At 35.1% G+C, this 17,458-nt stretch overlaps 1 protein-coding gene across 1 annotated transcript in view; it reads left to right on the forward strand.

Moving 5' to 3' along the window:
* Positions 1-419: 419 nt before the first annotated feature.
* Positions 420-17,458, forward strand: part of LOC131163586 (uncharacterized) — a 116,568-nt gene continuing 99,529 nt past the window's right edge. The window contains 1 exon segment of the mRNA XM_058120176.1: positions 420-795. Within this exon segment, the coding sequence (XP_057976159.1) occupies positions 420-795 (376 nt within the window).

A 17,458-nucleotide genomic window follows, 5' to 3' on the forward strand; every position in this document is an offset into this window, starting at 1 on the left:
AGTCTGAATAGAGTTACATGCATTGTTAAGATTATTTTAATTTCAACCATGTTAATATTGAAAATTTAGAGGTTTATCAACAAGAACGCATAGCAAATATTGAATGAATATCTAAAAGTTTGCCATTCACTTTTAAAAAGACATGGAAAGTGATGAATATCAAAAATTTGCACATATTTGTAGTTAAAAACTTTTTCCCGTGCAATATATCTGCTTTAGCAAAATAATTTAAAATTTTTTAGGATTGGAAAAACACTCCATGTGCGATTGTCTATACCAATATTCGTAATTTTCTTTAATTAAACAATAATTCTTCTATTGGTTTATAAAGCAACAAGCTAAGTAATTAAGTTGCTTCATTCCTATATCACCATTCTTTTCATCTTTCTTTTATAGCCTAAATAGAGAGGAAGAAAACCATGAAAAATTTGGCTAGCTGTTTAAGTTTCATCTTCTTTCTTGTTATCTCATGCTTTCTTCCTCAAAGTCATAGTAAGAGGCAAGGCGAAGCACTTTACCATCTTCAAAAGCTTAAGTTGCCTGAGAATTCTAGTATCAATATTAGCGATTTTAAATCAATTAAACATATCACGGAGAATGTTAAAGATCCTATGCAATGTGGATTAAAGGCAAGTGATACAATTTTCCAATTGCCAGGGCAACCGTGTGTGAGTTTAACTCAATATGGCGGCCACGTTACAGTCAATGTAACAACTGAGAGCGCGCTGTTTTATTATTTTGTTGAAGCAGAGCCTTCTGAAAATTCTGCGCCTCTACTTTTGTGGCTCAATGGAGGTAAATATTTAATTTACTATGTGTTTGATTCTTTTTTATCCTAGATTTTTGTTCATATATGGTAGGACCCTATGAGCAACCAGAAAAATTAAGACACTAGAAATTTACATGGTTCGGTCAAGATCGACCTATGTCCACGGAGCATACCACAATTCACTTAAAAAACTGCTGAAAGGAAATACAATTCTCTCAGCTTCTCTTTTCCTCAGACCCTCTTCTTCCTCTCTTTTCTTCTCTGTGTTTTCATCTCTCCATAGCTCCTCTATTTATAGGTAGCTTGAAATCAATTACAATAAATTACATTAAATCAAAATTGAGAGGTTACATCCATCAAAATTAAATGGCCAGCGGATAACATCTCTAGCTTGCAAACTCGTCTCCAGCTCAGCTCACGCGTCTCTAGCTCCAGCACAACAATCTCCCACCTGAAGATGGAAACGTCTCCTCAACCAATATCAGTATATGAATAAATGATACGCTCAAAATATGTCTTTAGGCATGAAGACCAACTAAATTTGAACACAACTTCAGCTTCTCTGTAGTCACCACCTTAGTTAACATATCTGTTGGATTTCTGCTACCTTGGATTTTTTTCAAGTGTCAATATGCTGTCCTCTATCAGAGATCTGATGAAGTGATACTGCAATCCAATATGCTTAGTTCTGGAATGAAATGCAGAATTCTTTGCCAGATGTATCGCACTTTGACTGTCACTGTACAAAACATTCCTTTCCTGCTTTAACCCAAACTCCATTAACAAACTTTGAAGCCAAATCATCTCTTTACTAGCTTCCGTCATTGCTACATACTTAGCTTCTATAGTGGATAGAACAACAATTTTTTGTATCTGTGACATCCAACTAATAGTTGTTGTGCCAACAATGAATATATATCTGGTGGTACTTCTACGATGATCAATTTCACCTACAAAATCAGCATCTACAAATCCTTGAATTTTCAAATTGCTTTTGCCGAAACATATGCATTTATCAATAGTGCCACGTAGATATCTCAAAATCCACTTCATTGCTTCCCAGTGTGTCTTCCCTAGATTTGACATATATCTACTGACAGCTCCCACTGCTTGACCAATATTTGGTCTGGCACCAACCATAACATACATTAGACTTCCAACAGCTGAGGCATATGATACCTTAGCCATGAAGTCTTTTTCTTCATCTGTCTGAGTGACTGATCTTTAGAGAGACGGAAGTGACTTGCCAATGGTGTATTTACAACTTTGGCGCTACTCATGTTGAACCTTTGTAAAACACGGCTGATGTACTCTAACTGAGATAGCTGCAATGTACCTTGTTGCTTATCTTTAGAGATCCGCATCCCAAGAATCTGCTTTGCAAGACCCAAGTCTTTCATATCAAATTCCTCTGACAATTGCTGCTTCAATTTTCTGATCTCTTCTATATCTGATCCAGCAACTAGCATATCATGAACATATAATAATAGGATAATATAGCTAGTACGATGCCTTTTGAAGTAGCAACAGTGGTCGGCATTGCATTTTTGAAAATTGTTCCTCTGCATACAGCTGTCAAATTTCTTATACCACTGCCCAAGAGCTTGTTTGAGACCATACAAACACTTCTTCAATTTACATACAAGATTCTCTTTATCTTTAACTGAGAAACATTCTGACTGTTGCATAGAAATTTCCACATCAAGGTCACTGTGAAGAAATGTCGTCTTCACATCAAACTGTTCAAGATGTAAACCCTCCGAGGCAACAATACACAAAATAGATGTGATGGTTGTTAGCTTGACAACTTTTGCAAAAATATCAGTGTAGTCAATTCCTTCATTCTGTTTGAAATCTTTGACTACTAACCAAGTTTTATTCCTTTTGGATCCATCATACTCTTTTTTGATCCTGTACACCCATTTGTTGTGAAGAGCCTTCTTACCATTAGGCAACTTAGCTAGTTCCCTTATTTTGTTGGAGTTAAAAGATTTCATCTCGTCTTTCATTGCAAGCTCCCACTTGCTCAAATCTCCTTCCTGACATGCTTCAACATAGCATTCAGGTTCTCCTCCATTTGTAAGAAGTAAATGATTTACAAACCTCCTATTTGGTACGTGCTGCCAAGAATATCTCTTAAACTCTAGTGCTGTAGTAGGAGGTGGTGGTGCAACAATCTGCTCCACAAATTCCTCTGCCTAAGGATTCTCCGTATTTTGCTGAGGATTCTCAGTGTTCCGCTAACGTGTCCTTACACCTTCTAAAACATCATCTACATCTACAAAGGTTGTTTCAGACTCTGTAGATTCTGTTGTGTGTCTATCTTTGTACATTACCTTTTCATCAAAAATCACATCTCTGCTTCTGATCACCTTTTTTTTTTTCATCATCCCAAATGCGATACCCATATTCATCTCCACCATAACCGATGAAAGTGCATTTCTGAGATTTTGGATCTAGCTTATTCCTAACATGATCATTGATATGTACATATGCAACACAACCAAAAACTTTCAAATGTGAAAGTCTTACCTCTTTATTACTCTATACTTCTTCTAGTAGATTATAGTCCAATGGTACTGATGGATTCCTGTTAATCAAATAAACTGTTGTGTTGACTTCTTCTGCCCAAAACATCTTTGGTAAGCCTGACTGCATACGCATGCTTCTGACTTTTTCTGTCAACGTTCTATTCATCTACTCGTCTACGCCATTGTGTTAAGGCATATGTGGCACAGTTCTTTCCATTCTGATACCATGCTCATAGCAGAATTTCTTGAACTTGGTGTCAACATACTCACCACCGTTATCTGTTCTTAGCTTCTTGATTTTTAAACCAGTTTCGTTTTCTACCATTGCTTTCCAAATTTCAAAAGCATAAAAAACATCAGATTTATATTTTAGGAAGTAAACCTATACCTTCCGTGAATGATCATCGATAAATGTTACGAAGTAATGCTTCCCACCTATGGATGAAATGGTTGTTGGTCCCCATACATCTGAATGAACTAGCTCAAGTCTCTTCTTCTTTGGGGTACTGATGTTTGTCTAGAAATTGACCCCCTTCTGTTTCCCAAATATGCAATCCTCACATGTGTCAATCTTTGCTGACTGTAAATCACTCAACTTACCCTTTGAGTGCATCATCCTGAGTCCCTTCTCACTCGGATGTCCGAGTCGTTGATGCCATATGTTGCTATCATCATTTCCTGTAGCAACTGTAATTAACATGCATGCATTAGGAGTTACATAAAGAGCACCACTTTTCTTACCTCGTGCAATCGTCCGTGCACCCTTCAAAATCTTCCATTCATCACTAATGAAAGTTGTGTTATATCCTTCATCTGCCAGTTGACCGAATGAGATCAAATTCTTCCTCAGGTCTGGAATATATCTGACATCTCTCAAATTCTATACTAACTAATTCATATTGATCTTCACTGTCCCCTTGCTAGCAATGTCGCAAGATTAATCATTGCCAAGATATACTTTACCGAAATTACCTGATATATACTCCTCTAGGCAATCTATGCTACAAGTGGCATGGAATGAATTTGCAGAGTCTAACACCCAAGACTCCCTTTTGCTCTCCAAAGAGCAGATCAACATATCATCATTTTCTAAAGCAACAATTGCTTCTATCTTTGCCCTCGTCTCATATTCTTTCTTTATATTTTTACACTAGTTCTTATAATGATCAATTTTTTCAAAGTTCCAGCACTCAATAATTTTTGTGCCCTGGGAACCTGTGTCCTAAGAACCTCTAGGATTTTTGGATTTAGACCGCCTGGGCCTAAATCTGCCACGGTTGTTTGATCATCCATGTCTGTTTCCTCTGCCTCGACTTTCCATGTTCAAGGTTGAACTTGAAGTGGAGCCATGATTTGATTGCATTTTGATTTCTTCTGTTAAAATCATGTTGACGACCTCATTGTATACAAGCTTTGATTTCACTGCGGAGCTACTGATTGCAATAACAATATCATTCCAACTTTCAGGAAACTGATTGAGAATCAGTAGGCCACAAATCTCACTATCAAGTGTTATCTCGACTGAGGCGAGTTAATCCGACAACTCCTTGAAATTATTCAAATGCCTACTAAAACTTTTACCTACAGATATGGTCATAGGAAATAGTCTTTTCATAAGATGTACCTTGTTAGCGGTTGACAACTACTCATACATATTAGAAAGTGCACCCATCAGAGACTTGGTGGATGATATATGCTTGATATTGAATGCCACAGACTTTAACAACGTCATTCTGATGACTCCGAGAGCTTTTCAATCAAGTAACTCCCACTCGTCCTTGTTCATAGATGTTGGCTTACCCTTCAATAGTAAGTGCAGCTCCTTCCCAAACAAATAATCTTCAATCTGCATATTCCAGAAACCGAAATTGTTGTCGTTGAACATTTTGATTTTTGAGCTCTATTCATTTGACATTTCGATTCGCAGATCTAAAGATGGAATTAGCTTAAATGGATAGCATGGTTGGATTTGGAATGGTCGAAAACCTTAGAAATGGTTCAAGTTATTCGAAAAAACGGACCTAAAATGACTCCGAAAAACTCGGTCAAAGATTAGGTCAAACCTGGTCAATAATGCTGACGTGGCAGGTGCTGATGTGGCACTGTTGCTTATGGCCCATTTGATGACGTGGCAGTGCTGACGTGTTATTGTGGGGGCCCACCACTGATGTGGTAGTGCTGGCGTGACACTGGGGCCGGCCTACTGACGTGGCGCTAGCGTGGCAGATGACGTGGCGCCTGGCTCGGCGTTGACAGGACGCCACTGATGTGGTCGGGTCTGGAGCGGGCATCAGGTGCGGACCTGGTTTGGAGCGGGCTTTCGGTTCGGGTTGAGGATTTTCGGGTTTGGTTGAGGATTGCTGGGTAAGGTCGAGGAGGATGGGTTAGGAAGACGCGTGGCGCGCGTGCAGGGTGCGTGACCGGTCGCTCACCGGCGCATGACAGCGCGTAACAAGGCGTACTACTCCGGGGAAGCGCGTGTTGGCGCGTGTGCCTCCGTCTGAACTCCTTTCAAACTCCGGTTTGCACTGTTGGCTTCTTTTCGGCGAGGTGAACATGATGGTGGCCTCAAATTTTAATTTCGAGCCACTGACAGAGCTCTGATTTTGGTGAACAACTCTAATATGGCCTTTTTGCTTAAACCAGTCTTTGATACCACTTGTTAGGACCCTGTGAGCAACTAGAAAAATTGGGACACCAGAAATTTACTTGGTTTGGTCAAGATTGACCTACATCCATAGAGCGCACCACAATTTACTTAAAAAACTGCCGAAAAGAAATACAATGCTCTCAGCTTCTCTTTTCCTCACACCCTCTTCTTTCTCTCTTTTCTTCTCTGTGTTTTCATCTCTCCACAACTCCTTTATTTATAGGTAGCTTGGAATCAATTACAATAAATTACATTCAATCAAAATTGAGAGGTTACATCCATCAAAATTAAATGGCTTGCGGATAACATCTCTAGCTTGCAACGCGTCTCCAGCTCAGCTCACGCGTCTCCAGCTCCAGTACAACAATATTGTCAATGCGTATAAAGCGTAGGTTGATATAAATTCTTGTTTTTGGATTCTTAACAATAATCTTCTATTATATAGGGAATAATTACATATATACACATATTAGAATCACAAGATTAATGTTGTTTGATTGCACGATTCGTTATACTATGAGGGTTGATTTGGATCAAGAATTTTACTTAAGAAAAGAAAAATAAGAAGAAAACTCATTTTCCACATTATTTTCCTTCTATACGAAATAATACTAAAAATAAAAATTTGTTTTAATATAGTTAAAAAAATGCAAATGATGTTAAAATCATATTTTTATTTATTGATTTGGTTAGTTGATATATGTCTCTTTGAGTTAATGAAGTAATATCCCTTTGGAAGGAAAGAACTAAGAAGTGAGGCGAAGGAAAAAAAAATCTTGTAGGAAAAGAATAAAAGAAAAAAGAAAAAAAACTGAACTAGTTTTTTGCCTCATTTGCTTTAATTAATAATTGGGGATCGAGAAGCTTGAAAAAAAAGGGAAATAAATAGTTTATCATCATTTACAGTAATATTTCGTGCTTGAGAATTTTCTTGATGTGTTTTAATTTTCTCTATTCCTTATTTCTCTCTCAATTTATAAAGAAACTCAAACCTACTTCTTTCTCCATTTTTTTTTTTTTTTCTCATTTAGTTTCTCATGCTTTAGACAACCAAGCAAAAGAAATAGAGATAAATTTCTTGAGACATTTTCACTTGTGGAAAGTAATTATATATATATATATATATATATATATATATATATATATATATATAAAACATCACCTTGTTTTTCATTTTTCAAGCATGTGTAGAAAACCAAAAAAAAAAAATTCAATTGTTTCAATCTCTTTTATATAATCTCAAAAACATTGGAAAACTTGTGGCATTTTTATTATTTTTTGAAAATTATATTCTAAAGTGACTTTAAATATAAAATATATAAATTTATAATAATATAAATAAACTTTATTATTTAATACTATCAAAGAAGGAAGTTATTCTATCATGCATGCTTAAGTAAGGCCAAATAATGACAGACCCTATGTGACATTAAACATAATATATACAATAATATAATTTAACAATATTTGAAAATTATAACATAAAATATTATTTTGTTATTATATAATAATCTTTGCATTGTGTATATTAAAAGATATTAACATTCCCTTATGGGACTCCAAAACTAAAATATAATTTTCTCAATTTTTTAAATTTCTTAAATACTTTACTAATTTCTTATTGGTTTGTGTTTAAAATCTTAAAGTGCAATTGGCTCAAATAATTTCAAAATTTTCATTTTACTAAATTTATAACAAAAGTTTGATTAGTTGAAATTAATTGTCCTTAAATGTTATTTACTAATACATTTATGATGCATAAATTAGTTTCTCCAAGTACTACTTGCACTATTGCTCGATCGTTTCTCCAAGTAGCTATCTTCCTTGTTGGTCATGCCTTTTCCTCCTCTGCTCCCTCCACTCCCTTAGGCCTCAACTCTGCTTTCCCTATCACCAACCTTACCAGCTCCTTCAACAAGTAATGCCTTGCCAACACCACGATTAACACGCTTATTGTCCACATCATTGTCACCACATGGATCTTCAAACTCCCACCTTCGTCACTAGAGAAAAAGTGTCTGGTGCTGTCGTTGTTGTGACGCCCTGATTTTTTTTACCATTTTTTTTTAAATAAACAATGATAATCAAACCTCTGTCACATAAAAAAACTCTGATACCATATATCAAGACAACCCAACCCGAAGTGGGATAGCGGGTAATCCATCTATCACATACAAATATACCTAACAGCGGAAGTCAATATTTACATACCATCTTGAATACAAATACCAAAGGATTATCCATCCATATATACACAGGTCTATCCACATCTCCAAACTCAACAAAATACTCTAGGGTATTATACACACATCCCCAACACAAAACACTTACTCTGACTACCAGGGTACTAGCTCCCCTCTATCTCGGAAATCTCTCTACTTGACAGTCTTGATCATCTGAAATATTTAAATTTCTGAGTGAGACATCTCTCAGTAAGACGAAATAAATTATTCATAGCGTGTGGCAGTATGAGTTTATTTATATCATAATGCACTCATTTAAATGATTATATCATCTGAGAAAATATAAGATATGTACTCATAATCATATAGATATAAAACACAGTTTCATAAGCTTTAACATCATTTCTCATACTCGTAATCATAAGCTATCATTTCTCATAATTATATACATATACTTTCATTTCTCAAATCATATTCATATACTTTCATATCTCATATTTAAATTCATACTCTTTCATTTCTTATATTCATTTTCACATTCTAACTCATGGGTTTCCTCCAGTATATTGCACAACGTGTTTGTAACTCATGGCTACTCATTTCTCATTTTCATAATCTAGCTCATAAGTTTCCACTAATATAGAATCCACAACGTGTCTGTAACTCATGGATGTTCATTTTACTTTTCACTTTCATAACATTTTCTAGCTCATGAGCATCCACCAGTATATAATACACGTTGTGTCTGTAGCTCATGGCTGGCCTAAGGATATTCACATCGTTATGTATACCCCCATGACCGGGTTGTGCGGCCCAAAGGTTAGACCTAACCACGGTTAGCCTATTTGATTATATCAAAATAGGGAACGTGTTTGTAGTACGATTGACCTACCCAACCCTGGTCCGGACTCCAGGGGGCAACACCACCCTTCTCACTGGCCCAATTGACTGTCATGCCACACTCTCCATAAGACGCGTGGTTGCACTATCACCATGCTAGCAACGGTACCGTGCTTTGAGTACTATGATCTATCAGGGTTCTCATTTTCACATTTCCATGTTTACATTTCATCATATCTGTAATTTGCATAATTTATGTATCATTCTTATCATTTCTGTATAATTCTTATTTCATCATTTTTACAAAACACATATCATTATTCCAGGATAAAGCATATATGTATTTCTCATATCACCGTTTCAGTATAAAACATATCTTTATTTCACATTTCATAATTTCCCAGTAAAATACACCTCTGTATCACAATTCATCATTTCTAAGTAAAATACTCATCAATATATCACTTTTCATCATTACTTAGTAAAATACACGTCTATATATAACAATATTGGGTTCCTCATATTTCCACATCTGAGTAAAACAATTCCATACTTATAACACAATATCGTTTCTTATTACAAAATACATATCTCAATTTCAAACACATTTCCAGTATAAACTTGTTATTTCATATTCCTCATGCCGCACAATTTTTCATCTAATATTCATAATATAACAACCACAGGGAATATATCATATTTTTCATTTTCACATATTTACTCAACCAGTAATTCTCAAAAATATCTGTTATAATTTATTCCCCTTACCTGACTTACTGAGAGGCCTGCTAAAATCCCTAATCCCATGCTCGCGGCGTTCGAAACTCAAAACCCTCAAATTCACATTTTCCTCAATTCAGTCAACTCAATCCCAGAATTATTTATCATTTAGTATTTTCCTAGGCCCATATACTCCAAATAACCCATAAAATCAACATTTAACACCCTTACCTCAGTATTGGAGTGGTGTCCAGGAACCCCAAATCAACAATCTGCTCTGATTAACTAGTAAAGAATTATCCCTAGATCCTCGTGGTAGTTTCTGATCGTTGAATCGGGCTAAAATGGAGCCAAAATCGAAGAGAGAAGGGGATTGGGCCGTAACCTAGAGAGAGAAAGGTTGGCAGAGAAATTTTTCTCGCTGAAAATGACTTACAACCTATTTATAGGTTGGTTCTCGTCGACGAGTATAAAAGGTTTATCGACGAGTCAAAGAAAAACACTCGTCGACGAGAACAATGGGTTCGTCGATGAATCTTTTAAAACCTGAAATTCTTACTCTCAGGATCTCCTCGTCGACGAGCATAGGGCACTTGTCGACAAGTCCTTGTTGCTTTGCCCTGCAAATTTTCTTCCCTTTCTTTTCTTTTTCCTTTTTCCATGTTTTCTCATAAATTATATTTTTCGAGTCTCTACAGTTGTTGTCCGTTACGGTTTGAACGTTGTGGAATCCTACAATCAAGCAATTTTCTCAGGCTCCTTCTCTACTCCATCTTCCCCTCCAACTTTATGCCAGTAGTGGGTAACTTATCTCCAACTTCCCAATCTTATGGAAATTGTGGAGGATCTGAAGCTTTTTTTTTTTTTTTTCTTTTTTCATAAATTTGATCTTGCTTTATATATATATAATGCATAGATGCGTTGTTGAGTGATTTTAGGAGGTGGTGAGGTCACTAGTCATGAATAAGGGGGGAAGTAGAAGGGGTAAGTGTAGACTTAAAAATGACTTGGAATTAAATAGTGATTAAGGATTTAATAGTCCTAAATTTATTAGAGGGAACTATACATGATCATCAAAATTGGTAGAAATGGATTCGACCCACTTAATAGGACTTATAAGATTTCGTTTGTTGTTGTTGTATAGTCAAACTAAAACTAATTTATGAATTTGATTTGATATTAATATAGCAATATTTTCACTTTGATACTAAATGATGAAATGAATTCCATAAAAAATTGACTTCATAATGTCCATATATTACTATTAAATTTATTGAATGCTTGAATATGAAAGGAATGATAGATTTTTGTAGTTTATGCTTAATTAACATTATTGTTGAATTATGTGTTTCTTTGAAAGATCATGTTGCTTTCGAATTATATAATTAATGTCTATTCTTATGATTAAAAAATTATGGGTTATCCAAATTTTGATAGTCTATACTTAGTTGCATGACTTAAGTTTTGTAGTTCAATTATAAAAGTATTTTAAATAGTGTTATTCAACTTATGACAAAATTTTAAAATATTTGTTGGGGATGTGACTCATATTCTGAGTGGAACGCATGTACCGGGAGAAAGTACCGTGAAGTGAGGGACCAAGAGAGAGATGCAGAGAGCAACTATGGAGGGTAAACCGTCGACGATTTGAGGTGTAACCGTCGATAGTTTCAGGCAGTTTTGCACAAGGTGTTCTTCTTGGTTTCAAACCGTTGACGGTTTGGTCTAAACTATCTATGGTTTCACTCATGGACATTATGTATTTTCGAATCTGAGATCAATAGTTTGGGCTAATTAAAAGGGATTTCCTTTGAGGGGGGGATCGTTATAGAAGTGTTTTAGATCAACTATAGGTCTTCTGTATGCATTAGATTGTTATATAATGATTATTATGTAAACCTAGACGGGATTAAGCTTGGTGTAAGCTTCATTTTTCATAGTGAAAACAATCACTACTCCCGTGGACGAAAGCAAATTGCCAAACCACGTAAATTCTTGTGTTTTGATTGTTGCTTTCATTGATTCTCATTGTTAAGTGATTGCTAGGTTCGTATAGTTCATCATCGAATGCTTGCTTACTTGTTCCATTGATTGTTCTTGAGAGTAGATGTAAAATCTTCCATTGTGCACACTCGGCACCGACAATTGGTTTTAGAAGGCTAATTGTTGAGTACAACAATTGGTATCTGACCCGGGTGATTGTTTGTGGGTAATTTTGCACAACAATATTAATCACTATGTTTTTTATTTCATAAATTAATCCAATAACAATTAGTAGTCACAACAATTATTAATTTAATTATTATTGGGGATTAAAAATATTAGTTCTAGAACTATGTATGGTTACGAGTTTTAAATTTTAGGCTTATGAAGAGGTTTCAAAATACTAATCATTTTATTTATGAATAGTTTTCAACCACCAATGAAATCACTCGATGATGAAATATACTCAAGAAGAAAACAAATAATAATAAGAAGAATAAAAAACACAACTAGAACACATAAGACTTACGTGGTTCAATAATAGCCTACATCCACGGGAGCAATACTTCAGTTTTTCACTATGAACAATGTCAAAGCTTGTAATAGGATTTCAAATCAATGAATATATGTGAACCCTAAATGTACAGGAACCTTAGATCATATCTAAACAATCCCTGTAGCAATCCCTAGAGGAAATCCCTCCGATTAGCCCAATCTACAAGCCCCCGATTTAAAAATATGTAATTTGCACCGATTGAAACCATCGACAGTTTGGTGCTAAGAAAAATACCTTCTGCATTTTGCCTGAAACCATCAACGGTTGGGGCCCAATCCATCGACGGTTTGCCTTCCTCCTGTAGACTTCTCTCATGCCATTATCTCTCGTTTCACGTACCTTTCTCCGGTATATGTGATCCACTCTAAATATGAGTCACATCCTTAACAATCTCCACTTTTGTGAATATTGACTACTTAGGAAATCCGAAAGCATAATTGCTACTCACCAGGGCCTGTAGATTGGGTCGGTCTCCCCTTTAGCACTTTGAGGCATTGATCAAGTCTAAGTAATGCTTGAACTTGTCCATCGTGACCGGCTTCATCCGCATATCAGCCGCATTGTTAGACGCATGGACTTTATCAAGGAGAAGTTCCCTTGAAGTAATCAGTTCCCAGACCCTGTGATACCGCACATCAATGTGCTTCGTCCTCGTATGGTACACCTAATTCTTCGCCAAGTATTTGACACTCTAACTATCACACTATAGCTGAACTCCACTTTGTTGGACACCTAGCTCTCTGAACAACCCCATAAGCCACAATGCTTCCTTGACAACCTCAGCTACTACCATGTACTTTGACTCGATAGTAGACAACGCCACGAGCAACTGCACGATAGGCCTCTAACAAATAGGTTCTCCTGCAAGGGTAAATACGTACCCTATGGTAGACCCCCTGTCATCCAGGTCTCTTGCGTAATTAGCATCCACGTACCCCACCACCGATGAATCACTCTATTGTGCACTAAACATAATGTTATATCTAGTCGTACCCCTCAATTACTTGAGATTTAACACTACTAGCAGTGGTTCACAAAATAAAACAAGGATTCAAACAAGTACCAAATTTACCAAGAGATTCGTTTGGATAACTTGACGTTGTTACACACATATTTAGATCACACTGTAAATCCTTTGTATAAACTTTGAAACACCAAGACGAACACAGCTATAGAGTGTCCGGGAGGTGACCATGTGGGTGTATGTTGGTGGTGGTCATGTGGTGTTGATGGAGGTTGTGAGAGTGTTAGATAGAAGAGGGGATGATGGAGTCATTGGTGTCGCGACATCCCGGGAGTACGTGTGCCCCGGAGTGGCAAAATAAAACTTGTATTTTTTATTTTTGGGAAAAATAGGAATGGAGTCACCACTAACCTTTTAGTGTGGTTAGAACACATGATTTCTACCCAATTAAAGGTAGAATCGGCCTGCGTTACCAAAGTAGGGATCGGGATTTCGGTTACGTGAGGAGAAGGTATTAGCACCCCCTACACGCCCGTTCTTACGAACGGAACATAATTAATTAAAAATTATCCCATAAATTAAATTCAATAAGCCTTTGAAATTACTCCCTTTGTGAATTTACAAAATGCACTTGCAAACAAATAAATCACACAAATATTTACATAATATATACATATTTCCTCATAACTAAGGTATATGAAACCCGAAAGCTTATAACCCCTTTTGAAATCATACGGAAATAGACACGAAAAACATAATAATATAATACAAAAATACTTAAAGAAAATAGATGCAACAATTCATAATATAAAGTATAAACATATAGTACAATTAAATACTAAAGTACAAAACAGTACCGTAATGAGCTATACTATACTAAAATATTAAAAATACGTAATAGTAATAAATATCTTAATATATGTACATAATAATAACACATACCGTGATAATAATAGTAATGACACACAACTTTCTATATATATAATAATAAGATGTACCTTTTATACTTACCTTGATATACATATATATATATATATATATATATATAGTAATAACTCTTACTATAATAATAATAATTCACATATCATAATAATATACTATAATTAAAACAACAGTGTACTTACTATAATAATATAGCACATACATTAATAATACTCTACAATAATAATAGTAAGAATGATGATACTATACATGCATATTAATAATACCCTATCTACAAATACTATGATAAGTAACAAAATACCATAATACTATATATACTAAGATACTAAAAATATTATAATAAGTAATACCATATATAAACATAATGAAATACCATAATACCATAATACTAAATACATAATATAATAGCATAATACTAAAATACCAATAATATTAACTAAAATACTAAACTTACCATAATAAATAATACCGTGTATATAAACATACTAAAAGTATCATAATAATAATAATAATAAATATATAATATTATAATAACATAAATACCATAATAATATGACAATAACATAAAAAAAAATACATACCTCAACATAATAATAAACATAAACAATACAATATAAACATCATAATAACACAACAATAAATTAGAAATCATAATATTGATATCAACGTGATGATTAACATATACCAAAAAATATAATAAATCAAAACATGATATATAAATATCAATATAAATATAAACAAAAAATCATAATAACATAACAATGATCAACATCATAATAAACATAAACAATATAATATAAACATCATAATAACAAGACAAAAAATATAAAAGAAAACAAACAAAACACAATACACACCTAGGACACAGCACATACCTGATAAAAGACATGTGAACATAATACCTGCAAAAATTTCAGCTTCATCGGATGAGCAATCGCCATCCAATCATCTACATCACACGGACTACGCAGGCGTTGATGAACCTGCCGTTGTTGCGGTGAGTCAGCTGTCCAAAAAATAAAAATAAGGTTGTAAAGATAAAAAAATTAATCCAACCGGTAAAGGTTACGAAAAAGGGTTAGAAATAACTTGGTAAATTTTAGCTCGATCGGATAAGGATCCTTGTTCAATTGGCTTCATCAAGTCGACCGGATAGCACCAGCAAACCTGCTGCTGCTGTGGTAAGTTGGTTGTCCAAGAAATAAAAATAGAAGCTTAAAAGCTCTAAATAAAAATTAAAATTAGTGAGTCAAGAACAACATAGTAAAATTTTAATTCGATCGGATAAGGAATCATTGTTCAATTGGCTTCATCAAGTCGACCGCGCAGCACTGGCGAACCTGCTACTGCTGTGGTAAGTTGGATGTCCAAGAAATAAAAATTTAAGTTTCAAAACTCTAAATAAAAATCCAATCGGTGAAAATTAAAATTAGTGAGTCAGAAATAAACTGGTAAAATTTCAATTCGATTTGATAAGAAAGCACCATTCGATTGGCTTCATCAAACTAATTGCGCAGGCGCCGATGATGCTGTATTGCTGCTGCACCTCTTCTTCTTCTTCTTCTTCTTCCTCTTCCTCTTCCTATGGCCGTGTGTGAGAAAGAGAGATGAAGAAGAGATTGTCCGTCCCCTGTTTGCCTCCTCTTCCTTGTTTATAAAACCCTAGGGATGTGCATAGGCCTTTATTTGCAAGGGCCCATATATTTAATTTTAATGCCCAATAATGGAGAGACCCGGTAAAAAAAAATGAACTTAATCCTGAAAATAAAAGGACCCGAACTCAATTTAAAATAAAAGATTCGAAAATAAAAAGGACTCAATCTTCAGGAAAATTAAAAGACTCAGTTTAAAATTAAAAGACTCAATTTAAAATTAAAGGACTCGAATTCAAGATAATCGGGACTTAAAAAATAAATAAATAAATGGAACTCAAGTTTAAGAACTCAATTTTGAAATTAAAGAAGTCAACTTAAAATTAGAAGAACTCAGTTTTGAAAAGAAATTAAAATTAAAAGGACTTAATTTTTAAAATACCCGCGACTTAATTTAAAAGCATCGAGACTTCAATTTTAAAAATATCAGGACTCGGTTTTAAAAATATCTGGGACTCAATTTTGAAAATAACTAGCATTCAAGTTTGAACATACTAGGACTAATTTTAAAGAATAAAAGAAATCAATTTTGAAAAGGACTCAATTAAAAATAATCTAAACTAAAATTTTAAATAAAACGAGACTCAATTTTAAGAATAAACTAAGACTTAATCAAATCCTTCTAATTCCCGAAATGCAAAGTCGGCTTTTTATTGCACCGGGCCTCCTCAGAAGACGACCTGGTTAAAATTGGGGTGTCTCCAGCTGGATAGATTAGTGGACTCTCACCAGTTGATCTCCAGAGAGAACGTTGTAGCATCACACTACTCACTCACAAGGAGATGAACAAGCTTAACAATCTCAAGCAAATAAATGCATCTTCTATATTTAACTTAAACTTCCCTTTGTTCTTACAATGAGAAGGTATATATAGACAACTTGGGAGTGGGGGGGGGGGGGGGGGGAAGCATGGGAAACAAAGCATGGGGGGACAAAGCATTGGTGGAACACCAACTTGATACCACTTGTTAGGACTGGAGGAGCTCATGGGTGGGTTTGATACACATGGGTGAACACCAACTCAACCCAAAAGCTTAAGCAAATTGGGTCTTGGACATAACCATGTATATAAGCACCCATCATCCACTCTAATTTTTCAATGTGGGACAAGCTCACAAGTGAGATTCTCAACAAACAAGACTTTAAACATCTTATACTTCCCATACAAGCATGAGAGACAAAAATATAAAATACTAACACTAACCTCTAACAAGATAAATACTCCTACTTACTGTACACATGCAAACAAGTTTAATTGTCTTGCATTTTACAAATTAAATATAAAACATATGTCAAAGGGAGGCCAAATACGTGTGGGGCCCATGAATCCATGTGAGGCCCACAAGACCATATGGGGTCCACATAGGTCTTGGACTCGAACTTGCTTCAAAATATGAACTGAGGACTTCTCTTACCGAAAGTCTTTAAGTATTCTTCGAACAACTCCACGTGTACCTACAAAATAGTTATGAACAAAAATGGACATCTAGAGGTCGTCCACGTGTCATCATATCTACAAACAAAATGGGTAAGGCCGATTGTTCTCCATCATCTCTCTAGGGATCACCTCCTGCATATGGTGGGGAGTTGCGTTAGTGGAGCAACGATCGTGACAGAACAGCGTCTTGTGGTCTAGAAGATCGCTCTCTCTGTTCTTCTCATTTTTTT

Source organism: Malania oleifera, chromosome 9, assembly GCF_029873635.1.
Source record: "Malania oleifera isolate guangnan ecotype guangnan chromosome 9, ASM2987363v1, whole genome shotgun sequence".
In the NCBI taxonomy this organism is placed as follows: Eukaryota; Viridiplantae; Streptophyta; class Magnoliopsida; order Santalales; family Ximeniaceae; genus Malania; species Malania oleifera.